The sequence below is a fragment of the Lissotriton vulgaris genome, chromosome 9, assembly GCF_964263255.1.
Source record: "Lissotriton vulgaris chromosome 9, aLisVul1.2, whole genome shotgun sequence".
In the NCBI taxonomy this organism is placed as follows: Eukaryota; Metazoa; Chordata; class Amphibia; order Caudata; family Salamandridae; genus Lissotriton; species Lissotriton vulgaris.
Genome location: NC_141697.1, coordinates 250,186,569 through 250,210,386, shown reverse-complemented (window position 1 = coordinate 250,210,386; position 23,818 = coordinate 250,186,569). Strand labels below are relative to the sequence as shown.

General features: G+C 44.2%; 1 protein-coding gene across 2 annotated transcripts in view; it reads right to left on the bottom strand.

The window, feature by feature from the left end:
* ZNF410 (zinc finger protein 410) overlaps positions 1–23,818 on the bottom strand; it is a 273,798-nt gene that overhangs the window by 197,508 nt on the left and 52,472 nt on the right. For both annotated transcript variants that reach the window (XM_086937465.1, XM_086937466.1), the window contains 2 exons: positions 8,703–8,759; positions 4,694–4,829 (listed from right to left, as the gene is read on the bottom strand). In XM_086937465.1, the coding sequence (XP_086793591.1) occupies positions 4,694–4,829; positions 8,703–8,759 (193 nt within the window). The remainder of the gene's footprint in view (positions 1–4,693; positions 4,830–8,702; positions 8,760–23,818) is intronic.

Sequence of the window (23,818 nt, the reverse complement as noted above, 5' to 3'; positions counted from 1 at the left end):
TCGGCTACTGGCTCCAAAGCCATTGCAAATATCATGGGCGAGAGGGGGCAACCTTATCTTGCACCCTTCCTCAGTGGGAGCTCCCTATACTCTACCCCGTTAACTCGTGCCCTTGGACATCCATAAAGGAGACAAATCCACCCACAGAGCTTAGGGCCAAAACCCAGTTTGGCTAGCACCCAATACATGAAGTTCCGCTCTATATTGTCAAAGGTCATTTTAGCGTCCAAGACCAGCAAGGCCGTCGTTTCCATTCCTGGGGATTCTGTCAAGTGAAGTACTCCATTTAGGCGCCTCAAATTCAATGTGGTGCTTCTATGGGGCATGAATCCCGACTGGCCATAGTGTACGAGAGAAGTAATCACTATACGAAGCCTATTCACCAGGATCTTAGACAGTACTTTGGCCTCTACATTTTGGAGCGATTTTGGCCTGTAAGAGCTACACTCCCCTGGAGGTTTACCAGCCTTGTGGATTACCACAATTGTGGCCGTTCTCTGATCTCTGGGAAGGCAGCCCTCCGTGGTTGCCGCTTGGTACATTTCTAGCAGCGGTTTAGCCACCAAGGAATCACATCATTTATACAGTTCTATTGGCAGTCCATTTGGACCCACCAGATTGCATGGCCCGGACGGCTGCAGTCACTTCTTCTTCCATTAGATCAAGGTCCAAACTTTCCCTGTCTTCTCTATCAAGTGTAGAGAGGTCAATTCCATGAAGGAATGCCTTACACTGTTCTTCTGTCTTGTTTGCTCATGAGATGTATACCTCTTCATAGTACCTTGCAAACATCTCTGCTATTTGCGCATTGGATGTCTTGACAGTCCCCTCTTTATCTACCACCTTTAGCACCCAACACCTGGCCTAATCTCTTCATTCTAGCCAAGCCAGCAATTTACCAGCTTTATCGCCCACATCAGAGAAGCGGCGTTGCATCGCCAATGCGTGGCTCTTCGCTTTATTCTCGGCCAGGGGTCTACATTCGTGTTGGTTAAGTCTCAACAGATGGGTTAGGGCAGGTGCATTTTCCGGTATCGCTCTTTCTTCTAGGGCTCGAACTTCTTCTTCAACCGCATCACACTCTAGTCTTTGTTTTTTCTTTTTCCCTCCCCTTAAGGACTGTGTTTGACTGCGGAGTATGGTTTTGAACGCTTACAGAGGACAGTGGCTGATTCAACTGAGTCCTGATTTTCAGCAAAATCTAACGTAGTTCCCTCCCTTATCTTTTCTCTCATATCCTTGCCTTTGAGAAACCAAGTGTCTATTCTGGGATATCGCAGATACTTCCTAGGGGGACCCTGCATGAGAACTCCAATTGGAGAATGGTCTGAAATTCTTCTAGTGTAGTGTCTGGCCTCTCTGAAGTGTGTCACCGTCGCAGCATGTGTCAAAAGGTGGTCCAGGCGAGAGTAGCTGTTATCCGCAGCAGCAAGGTGCGTGTACCACTTATGTGTTTGGTTGTGTATCATACAGAGATCAACTAGGCCTATGGCGTCCACAAAGGAATTCAATGAACCCCTCCTGTCATTATAAGTTGTACCCCCCAGTCTATCTGAAACTGGATCCATCACATCATTCATGTCTCCCCCAAGGGCCAATGTTCCAGACGACAATGTTAGGAGGAAGGAACTCCCCTCCGGCAAAGTCACCGCATGCAGGCAAGGTGGGTTATAAATGGAAAAGCGCAGAAGCATTTGACCGTCTCCTGTGCCGGCTATCGCCACAAATCTCCCCTGTGTATCATTCCATGAGGAATGTACTATATATGGTAAGGATTTTTTAAGTAATATTCCTACCCTCCGGGAGCAAGAGTTGAATCCTGAGTAGGCTGTCATCTTGTAGCCGAAGTGATCTAATGCCCTGCATCTGGTTCCCTTAAGGTGGGTTTCCTGCAATAAAATCACATCTGGGGAATGTCGCTTGATTAGTTGTAGAACCAGAGTTCACTTAATTTTATTTCCCAGCCCATTAACATTCCAGGACCAAATATTCAATCCTCCCCCGTTTATACCCGCCATAATGGAATAAGTATGACAAGAGGCCTCTCTTCATTTCCCAGGGCAGGCAGTAGAGAGATTCATGCGCAATGGGTTCTCAGTGCTTCTCTTATCCTCTGCCACCCTCTGTGTGTTGTGATGCAATGATTCAGTAACGTAACTAAGTAAACTGCCCTCAAAACTTTCCCCCAAACCTCCCACTCCCTGCTACTTTGCGGAGTGTAATCGAAAATCCACCCAGCCCCCAACCTGAGAGTGCCTATCGCCCCAAAACAAAGATAGTGAAACTTGGGTTGGTTGCCTTTGCCGCCATAACAAATATTAGTAGGATAACATGACTTATCAACCCCTCATGAGAGACCTCTCTATAGAGGTCATTAGTTGATGTCTTATGAGGCCATCCCGGGCAGTTTGGCCCTCACTGTTTGCTTATAGAGTCTCCCACCCCGATATTTTTTTACCAATCATTATGGTCAATAGTCTGAGTCCCAACATCTTTCACTCTTGGAGGTTCGTTCAGTTTATGCTTTTGAGCCCCTCAGGTCCGCCCTGTAAGGTAATGGCATTGTAAATGACAATGCATTTTATTCACATGTTTGTTTTTAATACAGATAAATAAAAAGCGTTGTCATTTACAATGTCAATAGGTTAAACTCTCGCAAATGCAAGACCTATGCATTAATTTCTGTTGCAGCAGAAGAGAGGGAGCGAATGGGGAGGAGGAGCCAGCTGCAGTGAGCTGTGCCAATAAAAAAAAAGGTGCAGCTCGCCGGTCTATTTTTTTAATATTGTAATATTTTGGTAAGCACTGCAGCATACCGCCTGTGGTGCACTGCTTACTGAAAGCTCACAATATTGAAAAAATAGACTTAGACGAGCCACAACTTTATTTTGTACATGGTGACACACCAAAGTCTATTTTCTCAATATTGTAAAAAGATGGTAAGCAACGCACCACACCGACTGTGTTACGCAGTAGGAGAAAATCATTAAAGAAAATAGTGCTGGCACGTATGTTTTCTTTATCGTCTAACTACACATGTAAAAGGGCAAGTCCTCATGGAGGTTACAAATGTAGACAAGGCGAAACTAAGTAGGGACTAGCAAGCCTATTAACGAATCACAAGCCAACATTTACAAATGACAATGACACAAGCCAATGAAAAATATGGGCAGAGCTTCAAGTCCATAACTGAATACAGCATGCCTCGCGGAGCAGCGCAAACGCTGCCCAGGTTCGACCTAAAAATGTCCATCCACTCTGGTACTAGCACAGCTTACTACGCAGAATTAAGCTTTTCCTCAAGCATACAACTTTCACTCCACACTCCGCACCATCATTCTCCATCACACTGGATGGAGGCAATGCCTTGCACTTGGCATCCCTTTGCCCATTTCAATAATACTAAAGAATGTCCTTCATATACCAGCCTGCTTGATCATCATAGAAGGCCTATTTCTCAGATGAACAAATACTGAATGATCTCTCCTTATTAGGAGTAAAACCTGTTATTTGTCTTCATCTTTCCATAAACTATTTCAAGAACCATGTTTTCCCAAGCTTCCTACCAAGAAATGGATAAATTCTTATCAGTCTGTCCCCCCTCTACCTTCAACCACTCTTTTGTATCATCTTCCCTGTCGCTATGCTAATGTTCCCGTATGTGGCAAAAGTATCAGTCAATATTTACAGCTCTCCAGTGGTCTGCTGGGCGAGGTTAGTGTTCGATAAATAGCTCTAATAACATAGGGCCAGATGTACGACCATTTTTGCATGCGCAAACAGGTTTGCGTATCCGTTCACGCATGCAAATGAAGCATGGGGAATGTGCAAACCCTGTTTTGCAACTCGCAAAATAGGGTTTTGCGACTCGCTATTAGGAAGGGGTGTTCCCTTATAGCCTTATGTAAGAATGTTTTGCATCCGCAATTGCGGCCGCAAAACACTTGCAAATTACCACCCTATTCAAGAGGGTGGTGATGCACTTGCAAAAGGGAAGGGACCCCTTCCCCTTTGCAAATGCAGAGAAAAATATAACCATTGGTTTCAAAAATAGACTGCATACATAAAACCAATCTAAGAATAAATCACATACGCATTGCATAAAAGGGCAGAATACACACATGTAACCGATTCAGAGAAAAAGTCCAATTCAGAGAAAAGTTATGAGTATGCAAGCAATGTATTGAGCAACTAAGAACATGCACTGATACAAGCTCAGACTAATCAGACTTTGCAAATCTAAAGAGTAAATATATTACGAACTCAAGGACAGGTTATATCAATATAACCCATCTAAAGGCACATCTTGTATATGTAATTGATCACCTACATGAAACCAATCATTGGGCAGTATGTCATTCGGTCATGTCTGCCCCATGCTGAGCTGAGTGTTGCCCAGACGAAAGAAAGCTCTCTTACCTGCTTACATTTTCATATAGCATAAAAAGCAAGAGCAGATACTGCAAATTAAAAATCTAAAGAAAGTGCCCAGGCACATATACAGGAAACACATATATTAAAACAGTAAGGCTAGAGATTATCAATACTGCTTAGAATAAATTAGCAGTTTTCTGTATTCTCAGCTATCGCGGTAAGAATAATAATACAAAACAAATAACCATGAACGGTGCACTGAACAGACTTCCTGGAAAAGCAAAATATCACACACACGGTCTAATTCTTCAATTCGTACCTGTCAAATGAAGAGGGCTGCATTGTGGAGTTCCTGTCACAGGAAGAAGAGGCAGACAGGATAAATTCTTAGACTCAGGTTCCTCTAGACCCTGTCCCAGTGGGATAGACGTGTTCTGAACAAATTGAACCAGCAGCTGCAAAATATCAAATGAAAATTGAGCAAACCGGCATGGAAAAAGACAGCGATCTCAACACCAGCTTCTGCAGTGTGCTCTTTTATAGCATGTATGCCTGATAAACATATTTTGAATCAGATAAAAATTAATTATTTTCTAGCTTAAATCTGGATATAAGAACAGAATGATTACCGAGGGTGGAATAGAACAGAACAGTCAATCTAAGGGTGGAAAGAAAGAATAGCCAATCATTGATTGAAACAATGACTTTTTAATTTACACATCATTTCTCTTCGGAATAGTTGCCCTGTAACTGCAAAACCTTCAGCCTTAAGCTCTTAGAGACGTGGCACTAATGTCTGCAACTGGATAGTTTGACATTTTAGGCTGATAGTGAAATTTATGGACAGCAACACTCATAAACAGAATCGAGTGTGGAAATAGGACTCTGTCTTATCGTTTTTAAATATGTAACCTGCAATGTCTAGCCCCTAACCAAAAGATTTGTGATCGCTGCTAGATGGGGTTTATACCTTGGCACCAGTGTTGTGGAGTTCCTACACATCTATATAGGATAGACGCGTTTACACAACATAAACTAAAGGATTAGTGTCCAGACTGATTCCAGGCACCCCCAAAGGATATGTTAGTCTGTAGACCAGATAGCTCACCTTGCCACTATGAGCCCCTCTTACCAAGGAGTAAATAGTTTCTACTATCATACATGACAACCCTAACCCCTCAGGGATCGTGGAAACAGTACAGTACTTTTCGGACTGTCACTCTTGTCATTTAGCCTCAGATAGATACACAGAATAAACGGTGGGGACGTTTTCAATAAGTATTTATTGAACCAGCGTCATTCTAGTATAAAATACGTGTGCTGCAAAAACCATGAGACCGAAACAGATATATAAGATTATGAGCACCAGTAGAGTCAAGAAAAGTTAGAATTCTACCATAGTGCTAAAACAATGAATATATGCAGGCATATAGATACATAACAGTAATAATGCGAACTCCTACGATGTAAACCCTAACTAGACGTACCTAAATGTATGTAGGTGTGTAGCCAAGAATCCACTTAGGATAGAGCCAACCCCATTACCTGATGTGGGAGAGCGAAGGACCCAGTCTTGGTCTCGAGATGGACATCCCGCAAGGGATGTCAGACCACTGTATGCTAGAGTATCTGCGTGCAGGGACCTCAGCGTCACGCGTCAGAGTGTCAACATGGAAGTCTTTCTCCTCTAGCTTGCCCAGTGAAGATGTAGTGCTTATATACCCGAAAGGTACCTTCAGGGGTTCTACCTAGAAGTGTATTGTCGGCATGTCGGGCAAGGATGAAGACAGAGGTGATCCATATACAGCGTTAATATGCATATGATGGTAATTCTGCTATGATACTGAGAATATTCATGCGTAATACATGAGGCTTGATTTCAGAGAAAACCACAGGACTGTCATGTAGCACCTAACTAGGTAAAAGGTCAGCACCAAAACCGATTATGTCGGACAGATGTAGGTAACAGGTCATAGCATATAAACATAAGAGGGACCCTGAAAAACTCGTTCTGGGGGAACATTCAGACCAGGGAATATACAAACAAAGGACATAAGAGGATGCCCCCAATACCTAGGCCTATGTTTGGGTACATTGGGGTTCATAACACCAGAGATGCATATTACAAAAAACTGGTGCATCTGTAAAAGCCTTGTTACTGCTTAGATACTACTGAAGGGCTCGCTATAATTTCACTCATGTAACTGCTAATTACAGAAACGGAAACTTAAGGTCACATGACCTGTTCAGAGAACTCTGTAGTTTGCATCAAATGTGACTGCTAGCTCAACTTTGGGAGCTCCTCCCTTTGGTAATTGCCAGGGAGAATCACTGCCCAAAATTTATTTTGTGATCACTGATTTTAATAAACACATTTGAAGACTACAGTATAGATGTCATCTCCCACATCAATATTCTGTATTTCTTTTTCTGTAAGATGCAAACAGGAATTCGACTTCCTTCAGGTCAGCATGAGACGAACTATCACATTCTGACAAGAACTGTTCGCTCAGCATGGCAGGATATGGGGCTTACTCCCTCTCTTGGGTGTTTTTTTAGCACATCCACATGCTTTGCAATGCTGAAATAGTCCTCACCTTCTGTCTAGCATGTGGATCCTCTTGCCTAGAACTGACAGAGACATACCTCAAACCCTTTCCTTCGAGAGATCCCAACATATTCATTTACAGTTGGCAGTAATGACTTTAATTGTACTAACTGTTGTCCACTTTCAAATTTCTCAATTGTTTGGTTAAACGTACAGTTATGGGTTAAGTCGCTGGAGCTAAATCAAAAACTATGTATAAAAAGACATCTACATGCAAACTAATAGCATTTCAAAAATGCATACAATTACATCAATAAAAGGCTGAAGAGGAAACATTCACCACTGAACTTAAGAAACTGAGGGCCTTCAAATAAAGTTATCCTGAAATCTCTGTGTCATTATTGAGTTTGGCCCGTCTCTTCCCGTTTCCACTCTCTCCCTTTCCTCTTCTCCTTTGTGTTTGGCTCGAAAAAGCAATTTAACAAAATTATGCTGAAATATCTGTGTCATAGTTGTTGAGTTTGGCTTCCATCTTCCTTTTTTCCCTCTCTCCCTTTCCTCCTTATTAATTAGAATTTGCTAATGATACAATGGTGTTTTTGAGGTATGAATAAAAATAATGAAAATACATCAACTTCAGTTTATTATTTATTGACAATCTGAGTTTTAATGCACACAGGGAACACAGGTTGAGAAGATGCAGTTGGAAGAATTCTATATCAGTTAGGTCTTTGACTTGGGTGAGGGGGTGGACCAGATGCCATGGAATGATGGAGCTACAGATACACCTGTTCCTCTCAAAGCGGACTGTGTTAGTTTACCTTTAACTTGCCAGCAGATGATTAACCTCCTCTTTTACCACTACCACCACTTCATGTATCTTCCTATTACCCTTGCATCCAGTTGGCTGTAGTAATGACTATTACACAGTGGGAGAGTTGGGAATATGAGGGAAAGGCGAAGGGTGGTCTGTGACAGTTACCATGTGGCTCCCGCTGATGCCTGGCACATCTGTACACTGCCATGATACTTTAGCTACTCCAACTGATTCCACAATGCATCCTAATGCCTCAGGCAACTGGGCAACGTAGCGATATCCACACAAGGCTTATCTAACTGATCCAAGGTTACATTTGTGAGTTAAGGAGCCCAAACATTGGATATATTCATCTGCTTTAAATGATTTATGTACATTCTGGCGCTTGGTACTTTGATAAAGTGACTTCACAAGATGCTCAATGTATTTATATGGTACATCCTTACACCTGGTACTATAGACCGTGGTTTTCCCCACTGTATTCTATGGATGCTTTGCCTGGTCCGGTCTCTCACTATCCAGTTCACTAAGCAGGTTAATTTGACGGCATCCAACTTAGACCTGAACAAACCAACTTCTCCATACAAAATTTGTGGTTGTAGCCATTGGTGTAGACAGTTCTGTATTAGTCGAGCCCATCTTCCTCACACTTGACTCTACAAGTGGATCAGGAGGGGTCATGATTAGATTTCTCATTGCCTAAATGAAAAGCACAAAAGTTGGCCAGCGTTATAGTTTGAAAATCTTTTTTGCTTGATAAAACATGCGGGTCTTACTATAAAGATATCGGATGTTGAATAGAGCCAGGTAGCTGTAAAAGAAGACACAGTCCAGCGGAGACTAAAAAGTATTACCACATCCAGATGATACAGTGTCCAATGCCTTCAAGCCTTTAAAATGAATGTATGAATGCATAAATCAAATTGTACTATCCTTACAATAAGCAATTAAACACATACTCACCTCTGGTTTCGATTCCAACTCATCTGATAACATGGATCCAGCTTTAGATTCTAGTACCTGCGGAAATGAAAGAAAAAACAATTGAAAACACCAAAGACTTCAGAAATGCCTATTCACTCTCAGTCACAAATGCATTTTTCTAATTGCAGAGATAGCTGTGGATGAAACTGCTCTGAAACAGGCAATAGATACCTGGAATGTAGAAGATAAAGATATCTCATCACAATGTTTAAAGTGATGTTTCCACATGTCACATTATGCATGTGCAAATCCAAAGGCAATGCTTTACCTCGAGTGAGAAGTGCTATGTTTTAAAATGCAAACCTAACACACAAACTTACATGCCACACTTCCCAACACATACAAAGAATCAAAAACAAACCTCCCTCAGTAATTAGGTATTTCAACATCACTGACCAAGGCCTAGCACAAAAGGCCTTGGCCTTGCGGCAGCAGTCCTGAAGCTTTGTATTAAAACACCAACACCGAAGTCCAGATTATCAAAGATAATTTATCTACTACGAAGAAGAAAATTGAACACTCGAAACAATGAATGCCAACTCAGAACACTGCACACCAGAGTTGGATGGGCTTCATTCAGAAAGCTTTCTCCATAAATAGCCGTTACCTTCTCCTGGAAAGACTCCCCATATCACATAAAACCTAGTTGAATGGGGGGCTATAGGATTTTCTGTGTTCACGTTTATAATCTGGTAATTTCTTTTCCAAGAAAACATTTTATGGATTCTGCAATCGAGGCAAGAAATTAAAAGTAGTATCACCTGTTAAAGGTACAAATATGTTTTGTAATATAATAATTACCTGGCAGGTCCTTAAAGACAATACCACCATTTAGATACTGGATTTCTATTTTTATTTCAAGTACCCCATTGCTATTCTAGGACTGACTATTTGTTATCAGGCAGAATGTGTTCCTGAAATAAGAAACAAAACAGCAGCCAAAGAAGTACACTACAGTGGACAAGGACAAGCAAATCACCACTGAAAGATTTGCATATGCTACTATCACAAACAATTTTAGCACACAAGAAAGAGAGGCCGAACAGGACCTGGAGTAAAGTGATGAGTCTGAGCCAGAAATCTCCAATTTAAAGATTGAATCTTTTATCCCAATGAGAACCTCAAACTTCTAGTTCGAAAGAAAAGGTCGAAATTCACTGTGTTGAGAACGAAGAACTGAGGAGTACATTTAAAATACATGGACAATAATTTTCCATGGTACTGTATTACAAGAGAGCAAGAGGAAAATAACTAAGGAGGATTCAACACACTTTGTGGAACTATGCGAAATAGAACCTCTTATGCATCAATTTAAAATAAAAATAAAAAAGCACTGGCAAAGCCAATAGGTCTCACCAGCGCATGAGCTATTGGCTTCGCCAATATGTTTCAGCAATGTTGTACACCAGAGTGGATGCTGTTTAGTAAGGCAAAAAGTGGGGTAAAGGAGAGTGGCGTGGAGAGGCATAAAGTGGAGTAGAGTGGAGTGGATAAGAATGGCGTTCAGCAGGGCTGAGTGGAGAGGACGGAAGTGGAGTGTCATGGAAGAGCGTACAGTGTGTGGGGCGTTGTGCAGGGAGTGGTGTGTCATAAAGTGGAAGAGCACAGAATTGAGTACAGTGTCGTAGAGTGGAGAGGCACAGAGTGTTGTGGAATGGTGTAGAGCAGAGTGGAGGTGTGTATGGTAGAATGACGGAGAGTACAGTGTTGTAGAGTGGCACAGAGCAGAGTAGATTGGCATGAAGTGGAGTAATATGTCATAGAATACAGTGGAGTAAAGTGGCATGGACTGGAGTTGCGTACAGCATTGTAAAGTGGAGTAGTGTTGAGGAATGGCATAAAGTAGATTACAGTGTCAGTGGAGCAGAGTTTAATGAAGAAAAGCATAGTGAAGCATTACGTCTGGAAGAATATTGCGGACTACGGTAAAAGCCTATTGCCATGAGTTGGGACCTCATACTGGAGTCCTTTAAAGTGTTAGATATGTTCACAGTCTAGTACTGCCGAAACCCCTCCCCTAGAAGGGCACAATTAGAGTCCAAGGGGATAGGTCTCAATCAAAACTCAAACTCTTACCCTACACATAACCACATCTCTACTGATATCACACATCTTAGAGTGGAGTGCGGTAGAGTGGGGGGCCAGAGAATGTAGTGCCGTAGACTGCAGTGCCGTAAAGTGGATTGCCGCAGAGTGGAGGGCCGTAGAGTGGAGTGCCGTAGAGTGGTGTGCCGTAGAGTGGAGCGTCGTAGAACGGAGGGTAGTAGTGTAACTTAGAGTGAAGTGGCATAAAGTACTGTGCTGAATGGTAGACTGACGTGGAGTGGAGTGGCATAGAGTGGAGTAGAGTAAGAGTGTCAATGGAGCAGCGTTCAATGGAGTAGAGCATTCCAGAGTGGAGTTTTGTACAGTGGAGCGGAGCAGAGTGATGTAGGGTGGCCTAGAATGAAGTGGCATAAAGTACAGTGATACAGAGTAGATAGGCATAGAGTGCAGTTGTCTAGAGTGCATTGGGTTTGAGTAAAGTGATGTAGAGTGCATTGGCATAGATCGCCGTGACAGAGTAGGTAGAGTGCAATGGCATAGAGTAGAGCAGTACAGAGTAGATTGCAGTGGTGTAGAGTGGAGTAGAGTGAAGTGGCACAGAGTGGAGTGCTGCTCGATAGAGTGGAGTAGTGCAGGGTAGAGTGGCATAGAATGCAATGGTGTAGAGTGCAGTAGAGTGGTGTAGATTTGAGTGGTCCAGAGAAGAGTGCAGTGGCATAGAGTGCAGGGTCCTATAGAGTGGTGTAAAGAGTGCAGTGGCATAGAGTGCAGGGTCCTATAGTGCAGGGTTGTAGAGTGGTGTAAAGTACAGTGGTGCAGAGCAGAACAGAGTGGAATAGTGAGCAATGATGTAGAGCACAGTGGTGTACAGTGGCATAGCATGCAGTGCTTATAGTGCAGTGGCGTAGAGTAGGATGTTGTAGAGTGTAGTGGCGTAAAGTGCAGTGGTGAGAAGTAGTTGGCGTAGGTGTAGTGGAGCCAGCGGAAGATCCTTCTCCTACCTCGCCGCCAAGACCTGGAACACTCTCCCAACCAACCTACGACAGACTCTGGACCTGCTGACCTTCAGAAGACTCCTCAAGACCTGGTTCTTTGACCATTAGCGCCCCCTCAGCGCCTTGAGACCCTCACGGGTATGTAGCGCGCTTTATAAATGTAATGATTGATTGATTGATTGATTGATTGAGTGAAGTGGTGCAGGGTAGAGTGGTGTGGAGTGTATATAGAGTAATGGCGCAGCGTGTACTGGCGTCAAGAGTAGGTTTTACAGAGTAGAGTGATGTGGAGTGGTATAGAGTGGTACTGAGTGGAGTGGTGCGGAGTGGAGTGGTGCTGAGTGGAGTGGTGCTGAGTGGAGTGGTGCTGAGTGGAGTGGTGCTGAGTGGAGTTGTGCAGAGTGGAGTGGTGCAGAGTGGAGTGGTGCAGAGTGGAGTGGTGCGGAGTGGAGTGGTGCGGAGTGGAGTGGTGCTGAGTGGAGTGGTGCTGAGTGGAGTGGTGTAGAGTGTAATGTCAGAGTGCAATAATGCACAGTAAATTAGAGTGGTGTGGGGTGCACTGGCATAGAACGCAATAGAGTGGCATAGAGTGGTGAAGAGTAGAGTGCAGTGATAGTGAGTAAAGTGGAGTAGAGTAGATTGGCAGACAGAGTGGCAGAGAGTTCAGTGACACAGTGTGCAGTGCGGCAGGATAGAGTGTCCTAGAATGCACTGGTGTAAATGTAAATGTAAATGTACATGTATTTATATAGCGCAAATCGCCCACATCGCAGGCATCTATGCGCTTGCTTAGGGAACCCGTCCTGGTATTCCCCTGTGAGATACCCCGGCAGGGTATCCACAAGGTGAAAGCCAGGCATCCCGCCGCGAGGGCCGTTGTGGAGATTAAGCAAGCTATTGCCCAGAGTCGCAGAGTGTGAACCCGTGAGTCGAGTAGGCACCGGAGCGAGAATTATCGAGTCCGTGGATTTTTTTAGCCCAACCCCCGTGTAGAGTAGAGTGCTGTAGAGTGACAAGAGTTCAATGGTGTAGAGTGGTGTAGAGTGCTGTGGTGTAGAGTAGAGTACAGTGACGTACAGTGCAGTGGTGCAGAGTGTACTGATTTTGAGTGAAGTGGTGTAGAGAGCATTGGTGTAGAGTGCAGTGGCATCGAGTGCAGCAGTGTGGAATAGAGCAGTGTAGAATAGAGCGGTGTAGTGTGGAGTGGCATGGCGCAGAGTGCAATAGAGTGGCGTAGACTGCAGTGGCATGGAGTAGATTGTTTCAGAGAAGAGTTAAGTGGCGTAGAGTGTGGTGCAGTAGAGGGTCATAGAGTGCAGTGGTGCAGAGTAGATTAGAGTGGCGTTGAGTGCCGTGGCTAAGAGTTCAGTGGTGCAAAGTGGCATTAAGTAGAGTAGCAGAGTGCAGTTTGCAAATTATACTGTCAGAGTGCAAGGTGTATATTAGAGTGGCGTGGAGTGCACTGGTGTAGGATGCAGTGGTGTAGAGTGGCAGAGTGCAGTGGTGCAGAGTAGAATCGAGTGGTATAGAGTGCAGTGATGCAGAGGAGGAGGAGGAGAATATAGTGGCATAGAGTGCAGTGAGAGTACAGTGGCGTAGAGTACAGTGGAGTAGAGTGCAGTGGTGCAGAGTAGAGTGGCACAGAGTGCATTGGTTTTGATTAAAGTGGTGTGGAGGGCATTGGTGTGGAGGGCATTAGCATAGAGTGCAGTGGCGTAGAGTGGTTAAGAGTAGAGTGAAGTGGCGCCAAGTGCAGTGGCGTAGAGTACATTGTTTCAGAGTAGAGTCAGTGGTGCAGAATAGATTAGAGTGGCAGAGTGTCGGAATGGCATAGAGTGGATTGGCACAGAGTGCACTGGCATACAGTGGAGTGGTAGAGTACAGTGCATTGGCGTAGAGTGCAGTGTTGCATAGTCAGGCAACACACAGTGGAGTGGTGTAGAGTGAAGTGGTGCATAGTAGAATAGTGTGGGATAGAATGTATTGGCATAGAGTAGAGTGAAGTGGAGTAGAGTAGCGCACTACAGACCCGCGAGGGTCTCAAGGCGATGGGGGGGGGGGGGGGGGGGAGGGGGGTGAGGCCGCTACTGATCGAACAGCCAGGTCTTGAGTATCCTCCTGAAGGTCAGCAGGTCTTGGGTCTGTCGTAGGCTCAGTGGGAGGGTGTTCCATGTCTTGGCGGCGAGGTGGGAGAAGTTCTCCCACCAGTGTTTGTTCTTCGGATGCGCTGGACGGTGGCAAGTGAGAGGTCGGCGGAGCGTAGCTGGTGGTTGGGGATGTAGAAGGAGAGCTGTCTGTTGAGGTAGGCTGGGCCAGTCTTGTGGAGGGCCTAGTGTGCGTGGGTGAGGAGCTTGAAGGATATCCTCTTGTTGAAGGGGAGCCAGTGCAGGTTTCTCATGTGGAGGGTGATGTGGCCGTGGTGTGGTAATTCGAGGATCAGTCGTGCCGAGGCGTTTTGGATGCACTGTAGTCATTTGATGAGCGTGGTCAGGGCTCCTGCATAGAGGGCGTTTCCGTAGTCGAGTCTGCTGCTGACGAGGGCCTGGGTGACTGTCTTTTGTGTATCTGTCGGGATCCATCTGTAGATATTGCGGAGCATGCAGAGGGTGTTAAAGCAGGAGGAGGAGACGGCGTTGACTTGCTTGGTCATTGAGAGCGTTGAGTCAGGGATGATTCCCAGGTTGCGTGCGTGGTCGGTGGGTGTCGAGGCTGCCCCCAGTGCCATTGGCCACCAGGAGTCGTCCCAGGCTGATGGGTTGGAGCCGAGGATGAGGACCTCCATCTTGTCCGAGTTCAGCTTCAGGCGGCTGGTTTTCATCCAGTCAGCGACGGCCTTCATTCCTTAGTGGAGGTTGGCTTTGGCTGTGATTGGGTCCTTGGTGAGGGAGAAGATTAGCCGAGTGTCGTCGGCTGAGGAGATTATGTTGAGGTCGTGCTGTCGGGCTACGTGTGCGAGTGGGGCCATGTAAATGTTGAACAGAGTCGGGCTGAGGGAGGATCCCTGGTGTGCTGTGAAGTGGTGCAGAGTAGAGAGGAGTGGGATAACGTGGTGTATGCAGGATACGGTACCGTACTGTCATTAAGAGAACACATCTTCAATTGAAATGACCATTACATTTGCACTTACATACAGTTTTACTGATAAAAGTGTACAACACACAAAAGATAATGAGTGGAAATGTCATCACCCAATGTATTTATTTGATCTCCAGCATAGTTCACTTACAGACATTAAACTTTTGGTGTGAGCTAGAAAAAAAAATAACATAGTGTAGCCTTTCTCAGGAAGACCCCCAGTAGCCTGCATGATTGTCACATAAATCCTCTCACTTTGAAGTGAAGCTCCCTGGAAGACACAGCCTGACATTTGAGGTCTGGATGCAGGGTTTTAGTAAAACAGGAAGATTGTCACTCAGACTAGTACGCATTGTGTTAGCTATGCTCAGAATAAATAAGGTGCTGCCAGGTCAGATGAATCACCCTATAACATCCGTGAGTGTGTGAGTCGCTGGTCAGAAGGTGGTTGGCAGAGTCCTCCTCGAAAGGATCCTATCTTGGGCAGAGGAGAATATCATTATCTCCCCCTTCCAGGCGGGGTTTAGGGCCTGTACAAGTACTGTTGACCAGGCTTTCTGACTGCTACTACAGCATTGGAAGACCGTCTCAATTAGCAAGGGTGGTCTGTACCTGGCCTTCATCGATTTGAAGACCGCGTTCGATCTGGTCCCCCGAGGGCGGCTGTGGGCGGTCCTTCATGAGATGGGGTTCCCTCCGCCCATTCTGCACCCGCTGGCTTGAATGAATGATGGAACCTATGCACGCATTCGGTGGGGCACGAAGGAGCAGTTAACAGAAAAAATTCCGGTGAACAGAGGTGTCCGCCAAGGGTGTGTTCTGGCGCCGACCCTCTTTTCCCTATTTGTCAATGGGGTGGTTTCTTTTTTAACTGACATCGATGCTGATGCCCCTAGTCTGGCGAGTGTGAAGGTCCCCGCCATGCTCTTTGCTGACGACACGTTATTAGTTTCCAAAACGCCCTTGGGGCTCCAAAAATTGCTAGACCGATTTTGTGACTTTTGCAAATTAAGGGGCTTGGTCATCAATACTTCCAAATGGAAGCTCCTTTATTTCAATCCCAGCAAAAAAGCTAATCGCACGCTCACCCTCAATGAAGAGCCGCTTGAGCGGGTCAAAACGTTTGATTATCTTGGGATTAGGATATCTGACCAACTCAAGTGGAAACCCCACATTGAAAAAATGGCCCTTAACCACAAATGGGTCGTGGGTGCTATAGGCAGGGAGCATAGATCTTCAGTTTCTAGACCTATAGCCCCTGCTCTAGAGATCTATTCAGCAAAAGCAGTAGGCAGTGCACTGTACGAGGCAGAGCTCTGGGGTTTTAGCAATGTTGACCTGCTAGCAATGGCTGAAAACCAATTTTATCAAGAGCTGTTGTCCATCCCCAGGAGTTCCCCTAGCAAGCCCATTCAATACGATTTTGGACGCAGATCTATTAAAGATCTTATAATTCTGCGTCCGCTTCTTTATTGGGCTCGCCTGTGGCGCACACCGGAGCTAGAGAGCTATGCAGACGGCCTCAAAGAAATCATGAGCTTGTAGGGGTCACATAAAATAGCCTGGCTTTCCAAATTAAAGGAACTCCTGTTGGCCATCGGCCTTTGGGTGGCATGGGAGTCCGGTGCTTCATTGTCCAAATTAGAAGTCAAGCGGGCTTATTGGCGGTGAGTCGACGCCCAGGAATCTAGAGCGGATAACTTGGGCAGGCTCACCGATGAGTTCCGACTGCACAAAACTGTTCCCTTTCTTGAACCCTACCTGGACGTTATTAGAAAACCAAAAGACAGGGGTTTGTATGTACAGTTTAGAATAGGAACCCTACCAGTCCGCGAACGCACCTCAAAATGGAAACCCCCATTATTAGACGCTTGCCAATTGCTCATACTGCAGCACCGAACTTTAAACTATCCCACATATTTTCTTCGTCTGCAGTGCCTACAACAAGCCCAGATCTAAATGGTTAAAACCTGTTTGTCTCCTTCTCAAGACTAGATGTTATGCCCCAGCTCTAAGAATCTTGCAATCTGATTCTAACACAGTACTGGCGTGTGGGGTAGCCAAATTTCTTAGTTGGGCGTGGGTGATCAGATGTAAAGCTATGTGACGATCCCTCTTTCAGGCAATCCTTGGCATCCTGTTTCTTTTAAACTCAAAGCTGTAAATTGTTTAATACTGTTTTAAACTGTCTTTTTAATTATTTATTGAGTTTTTTTAATATTATGAATTGTATTTTCACTGTTATGTGCTTTTAAGATATTATCATATCGAAATAAAACCTTGTAATAATAACAGTAATAATAATAACACTCAGACTAGTACGCATTGTGTTAGCTATGCTCAGAATAAATAAGGTGCTGCCATGTCGGAGGAATCACCCTATAACCTCAGTGAGTGTGTTAGTCCAAAAACCCCCACTTATAATAGGAACACAGTCCAGGGCACACGTGATGGGGATATGACAATGCTATAAATGTCTCGTTTGAATCAAATTGCTGTGGTCGACACCAGTGTACTGTTCAAAGTTATTTAATGAAGCAACAACCAAAATAAAACAACCAGCCAACACGTGTTTCGTCACACTGGGAATAGTCCTGTGACTCTTTAGGGCTGTGTGTCGTAGTGCAAAAGGAGAAAGTAGTCCCAAAGAGCCGGTGTTGAAACAGACCGGCCTGGGCTCAGAGCGAACGAGTGAACCCTCAGGTTCGAATATGACAATGGTGTCCAGTTTCAAGTGTTGAGAGACAGGGGCGGGTACGCCAGACTCTGGTGGTAAGATGGTGGCCTAGATAAAAGGTGAAGACGACTGTCCAGGGTATATGAATGAGCAAAGAGAAGGGTACGCCATGCAGCAAGGCAGTGAACAGATGCCCGAGTGTATTGCGTAGAAACAATCCCGGATGTGGGAAAGATATGGCGGGAGCGCTGAGCTGACAAAGTCCGAGAGATGGAGGTGGTGAGACACTGGTTTGGTCTTGATTTCCGGATCCTACCGCCTGACATTTGACCTCTGTCTTTGAATGCACAGCAAATGTGACAAAATCAGAACAAGATTTAAAAGCCTGTTTACAGAAAGCAAGTTTGTGGGCAAATGCAGTAAACAGGGTTTGGGCAACGAGAGGGACAAACTGGAGCTAGACGGCCTAAAGCAAATAAAGCCATCAAATAGCAAGCCAGATAATGTGAGTTACAAAGCACAAAACCAAAGGTAAGCAATGGGAGGAATGCATTCCTAGGTCAACTTTCTGAATATCCCCAAAAAGTATTGAGCAACCAGTCAACTGCGCTGTCATATAGCCAGCAACCTAAAAATGATGGCCAAATATTAATCCTCGTTTTAGTAATGAGTGAGGTTGTAAGGGGGATAAATGAATGCACAAATAAACAACTCTAAATATTTCATGCCAATTAAAAACTAATAACTGAAAACAATAATATAGAAATAACGATGAGGCCAGAAATACATCAGGGTGTCAGTGGATAGTAAACAGATTATTTAATCTATCCGCAAACTGAGAACTCTCTCCTTATAAACATATCAGAAAGACAACAAATCTGTCACCCAAAAAAATATATATATATTCAAACTTCTTCACTAACAATGATGGCAATTATACTTCTCATCACAATAACTGGAAAGCCTTCAAAGTGACCCTCAGAGGTGAAGTCATACAATGTGAAACACTCATGTAAAAGAAAGACAAGGAAAAAAATAATTATCAAAAAGGCCAACAAAAACGGATGAAAGGTTATAACGCTGGATGCAACTGAAATTTTAATTTAAGAAGGTGACAGCTTTATTGAGCTCCCAAATGAGTTCTATTATTATTATTTATTTAAATTATAAAGCGCACTGTCACCTTGCAGGCATCCTGGCGCTAACTAGCTCAACGGGCAAACACGTATCAGACAAGGCATGACCAAACAAAAGGTTACTTAGGAAACAGCCAGGTTTTGATCTTTCTCCTAAACGGGAGAAGTTCTGTGGTTTGCCTAATCCCGAGCGGGAGCAGATTCCATAATTTGGGAGGCCACCTCAAAGGTTCTGCCCCCTGCTCTAGCCTTCCTGAATCTAGGTACCTTCACCAGCCTAGCCGCTGCAGATCGAAGCGGCCTGGTTGGTGTATACCAGGCGAATTTCGATTGCAGGGAAGTAGGGTCGATTCCATGGAGAGCCCTGAAAACCAGGCAAAGGGCCTTGAATTGTATCCTCTGTCGCAGAGGTAGCCAATGCAGTTTCGCAAGGGCAGCCGGCCCATGTGCTCTTCTAGGAAGCCCCAGGGCCAATATAGCAGCTGCTGATTGCATCCTTTGGAGCCTATCCAACAGAAACTCAGGGGACCCCAGCAGAAGGGCATTACAATAGTTCAATCTACTGAGGATTGTGCACCTTGCCACTTGAGCACGTGCCTGGAATGGTAGAAGTGGCAAGACTTTCCTCAGGGATCGCAGGATAGCAAAGCAGCAGGCGGTCGTTTTTTTTTACATGAGTCTCCATACTAAGCTTTTGATCAAGCATGACCCCTAAATTACGGACTGAAACCACAGGCCGTACTTTAGTCGCTGTTTCAGGAGGCCAAAAGTTTTCTGGAAACTAATGAAGTGCAAAGTGCCCCCTGGATCAAAACTAGTAGAGCAAATGTACAAACCATAACTAAGAGCACCACAAAATACATTGCATCTATGGATGATACTACCACAGCTGTGATTTGTAAAAATGGGCAGAAATCCTTACATTTTTGCTTCCTCCAATCTAGGGCAATACATTGAGGATTTTATCCCTCCAGTTCCTGTACAACATACGGTTATAGAAAAGGACTACTGAAAAAAAAACGACTAACTGCACTCACATATCAATCCAATGATTGAATACTCCAGAAGTAAGTTACTCTCATATACCTTTGCCACAAAAAATGATGCAGGCACTACTAGGCAATGAAAAATTGGTTAAATATTGTAGAAAACACAATGGACCGTATTACGATGTCGGGTGGACACTGTTGCGGATTGAAACCGCCTGTATTTAGGTCGGCAGTTCTGATCACCTGATTTGGATGCAGTGCCTGTCACAGGATGCCAGGGGCTCCCAAAGACCCTTTCCAACTGCCTTTTCATGTTGGAAAGGCCCACATAAAATGGTTGTCAAAACTGCTATCATAATCCAGACAGCAGAGCCTGGCTCTGCAGTCATAAGGGGATTATGGTGTGTTGCGACGGTCCCTCTGACTGCACGCAGTGTAATGCATCGGTCGGACCTCAGCAGCAGATGGCAGTCGGACTGCAACCGACAAGCCTTCGGTTCAGGTCTGACTGCCATCGTAATTGGCCCCAATGTATCAAATAGAGTTGTTTAAAATAGTCTAGAGCAGAGTTCTTCAATCTGTGGGGCGTGCCCCTCTGGGGGGGTGCGACACCCTCTCAGGGGGGCGCAGAGTCCACCTTAAGATCTCGCATTTCATTATTTCCCAATTAATGGGGCATGACATGCCCTTTAGTAATTTTGAAAGAAAACTAATTCCGCGTCCAGAGCTGAAATGCTTTCAGCTGTAGTGGAAGGGAGGGGGCCTCCTCTGCTATGAAACCAAAAGTGAAAACCAGACTGTTCGCTTTTGGTTTAATAGCAGAGGAGACTCTCGGAATTAACCCTCCCAGGATAGTTAGCTTTTCGAATAAAGGAGGCAAAGTTTCTCTTAAATTACGCTTAGCTGCTAAAGTTTCAGAGTGCTATGAGTGAAATTTACATAATTTTAGTGTAATTATGAGTCACATTTTAAGGCCAATGAGTGACATTTTCTTATGAGTAAAATTAAGTAATGAAGATGAGAGAAACATTTAAATATTCATAAATTAAACCTATTTGAGCATCGAGAAACAGTGTCATTTTAGAGTAACTGTCGTAATGTGTCACACACTGTACGACCAGCACTCACTCACTGCAGGCAGTGGCCTGATTGTGTTTTGCCAATGAATTTAATTGAGACGGACACTCAGCTGCAGGTGTCTTAGTTATGTTATGTTATGTTAGATGTGCTTGTAGCGCACGGCTGCCCCAGCCAAGGGGCGTCCCGGCGCTGGCTGCCTATGTCCAGGGGACAGCAAGATGGAATTGCAGGAGGTCCAGAGATATACATAACATAACTAGTTAAAAAGGTGGGTTTTTTCGGCTTTGCGAAAGGATAGAAGGTCATTCATAGTCACTGTACACAGTCTCACTACTTACTTCACCTTTTGAAAAAGCCATCTATCTCTATGCTTTGTGGTGTTTGGTTTCAAGATTTTCTATAAGGCTAGGGGCCAGCATTGTCATCCACTATCCTAAGGCTTCACCGAAAAGAGACACCAGAGGCAGAGGAACAGCTGCACGTAGGTGTTCAGCACCTCAACTCAGCGCACATTAACCTCTCTGTTCCATTGGCCACAAAGTGATGGAAATTCGAACCCCCACTCAGAGAACAAGTGGCGGGGACTAATGAGCATAAGCAATGTGCATTGTTGTCACATGACATCACAGGAAAATACGTCACCACCCTGTGAGATCCTTTGTTTTAAAATAAATGTGCTAGGCTTCCTTGCTTGCTATGGCCACCTCCTTTGATAGTTACCCACGTTTTATCATGACAAAGCATTCAGTTGTATTGGTAACGCTCAACAATTTGAAAAGGTGCAACAAGTCTGGGAGTGAGTTGCTCACTTCCATTCACAATGTTTATGAAGAGGTTGGTAGGTATGAGCCTAGCTTTAGGGTAATTACTTGGGAGGTGAATGGGCTGCACCAGATAACACTGTCCCATCATGACTCAACTGCACAAGTAAAACCCTAGTAAATACAATTTGCGCACATTTTATCTGAGAAAATTGTGATTTGAACTATGTAATAAGCTGCTCTCATTTAACGAAACCCATTCACAAACCTGCACTTTATTAAACACTCTTCCTGTGTTTAACATTATTTGCTAGATATGGCCTGGAATATATGAATGGCGGTCGATTATGTAGTGTACCAGATTCCAGGGATTTTGGTCAGTGGTGGGGGGGGGGGCGACATTTAAAAAGATTCCGCTGGGGGAGCTCAACATAAAAAAGTTTAAAGACCTCTGGTATAGAGCATTGGGAAGATGCATTCGTCTTTGCTCTTGCTAACAAAACATTTCCTTTAAATGCAGGATTTATTTATGCAATTTAATACTGAGCGAACAAGAGCCAGTGGAATCAGGGCACTTTACATAGAAATTGACTGATGATTCCATATACTAATAAGCAACAAGAAAAGCAACATTTCAGCTACCAGAACATTACAATAATAATATAGAGAAAGAATGTGAAAAAAACATTTATTACAATGAATATAATATACAATTCAAAAGGAAAATCAGTGTGATGAGTAATTAAGGTTCCCTAGAGCTCCCTTGGGGCAATATCTATAAGTTCTAAGCTGAGCTACAAGACAATGTCAATTAAACAGAGGGCTAAGAACAGTTAAGAGAAATAGGGAAAAGGCAGGTGCAGAGATGAAGGTCAGTAAGAAACAAAGCGTAGCTCTACATGAAAAAAGCAACGGCTGTTCAACACAATAAAAGAAATAATGCGTACCCCCATGTAATCCCCATGTAGAAGCATGCACCAAAATACAAAATTTGCTTTTGGTATAAACTAAGCAGCACTGTGTACCTATGTACTTGTGATGCAGCATGTCATGGGAGAGAAGATATTTCTGTGGCTATAACCAGCGAACATTTCACAGAGATTTTAGGAGTAATTAACGAAGTGCAAAGCATAGTCATACGGCAAACTGACAACAAATCTAGTGTTAATTTTACTAAAAAAAGGCACTATTGGTGGTGGGGCAATATATTATACTGGATATTTATGTTTAGTGATAATAGTTGTAGTACTGGAGCACAATATCAAGTCCTTAAAATGTTAGTACAAAAGCTCTTTTCAGCTGTGAAAGAAAGCAATATGCAACATAATTTGTGTTAATTTTATTTAGCATTTTGAGCAAAATAAGCAAAATGAAAAGTACAATATGGGTAACAGAGCTCTCATATGCCCATCAAAGACAGTGTCTGCTAGGACAGCATGACCCATCCCACAATAACAAGAGAAGCCTCCCGAGTTCTACCCCTAAATCCACAGTTAGCAGCATCATTCAATCCGATTGCAGGGCTTGCAGTAAGCCTCCCTCCATAACCGTGGAGATTACAACACATATCTGATGCCCTTAGTTTCCTGGACATCGTCAGATGCAGTCTTTCTGTCCTCTGCTGCCTTTGTATGTAAATGGTGAATGGACGTTATGTTGCTAATAATCGCTGTTAGTTTTTCCATGACATAAATTGATCAGACCTTCCCCTATCACGACCTTCCCCATCACATGTTCAGTGAGGCTGCCTCCACATATGGGCCATGCTCAATCTCAAAACTAAAACGGGAAGCCACTGAGGGGAAATGGATAGCAATTTTCAACCTGCTCGTACCGAATAAGGCACAACAATTTTGGGGATATTTAAGCAATCTAATCCACGGATCCTCTAATAGAGGGAACCCGATACCCGCATGGACTTGGGAAGCACAAGGGAAGTCTGTATATACTAGGGAACAGAATCTCACAAAAGTAAAAGGTCACTTCACACAAGGGGCTACAGAAATCACCAAGATTGATCGTCCCAGGCGTTCTGCTGAACTCACACCTCCAAGCATGAGTGCTGTCCGTATTGCTCTAAAAAAGATCTGAAAAATGGGGCACCAGGCCCCAATGGATTGCCCGGCTCTCTTTTTAGGGAGGACATCAACTTTTGATCTTCAAATCTTGCTATGATGTATGCACAATGCAGGTTCTCAGAGGAAGTCCCAGACTCTTGGAGGGGCTCATTGCTGCAACCTATATTTGAACAAGCATTTACAATGCAACGGTCTCGCCTTTGCAAAAGTTAGCGCTTTTGGCATTGTAAATGACAAATGTTTTATTTATGTGTTGGT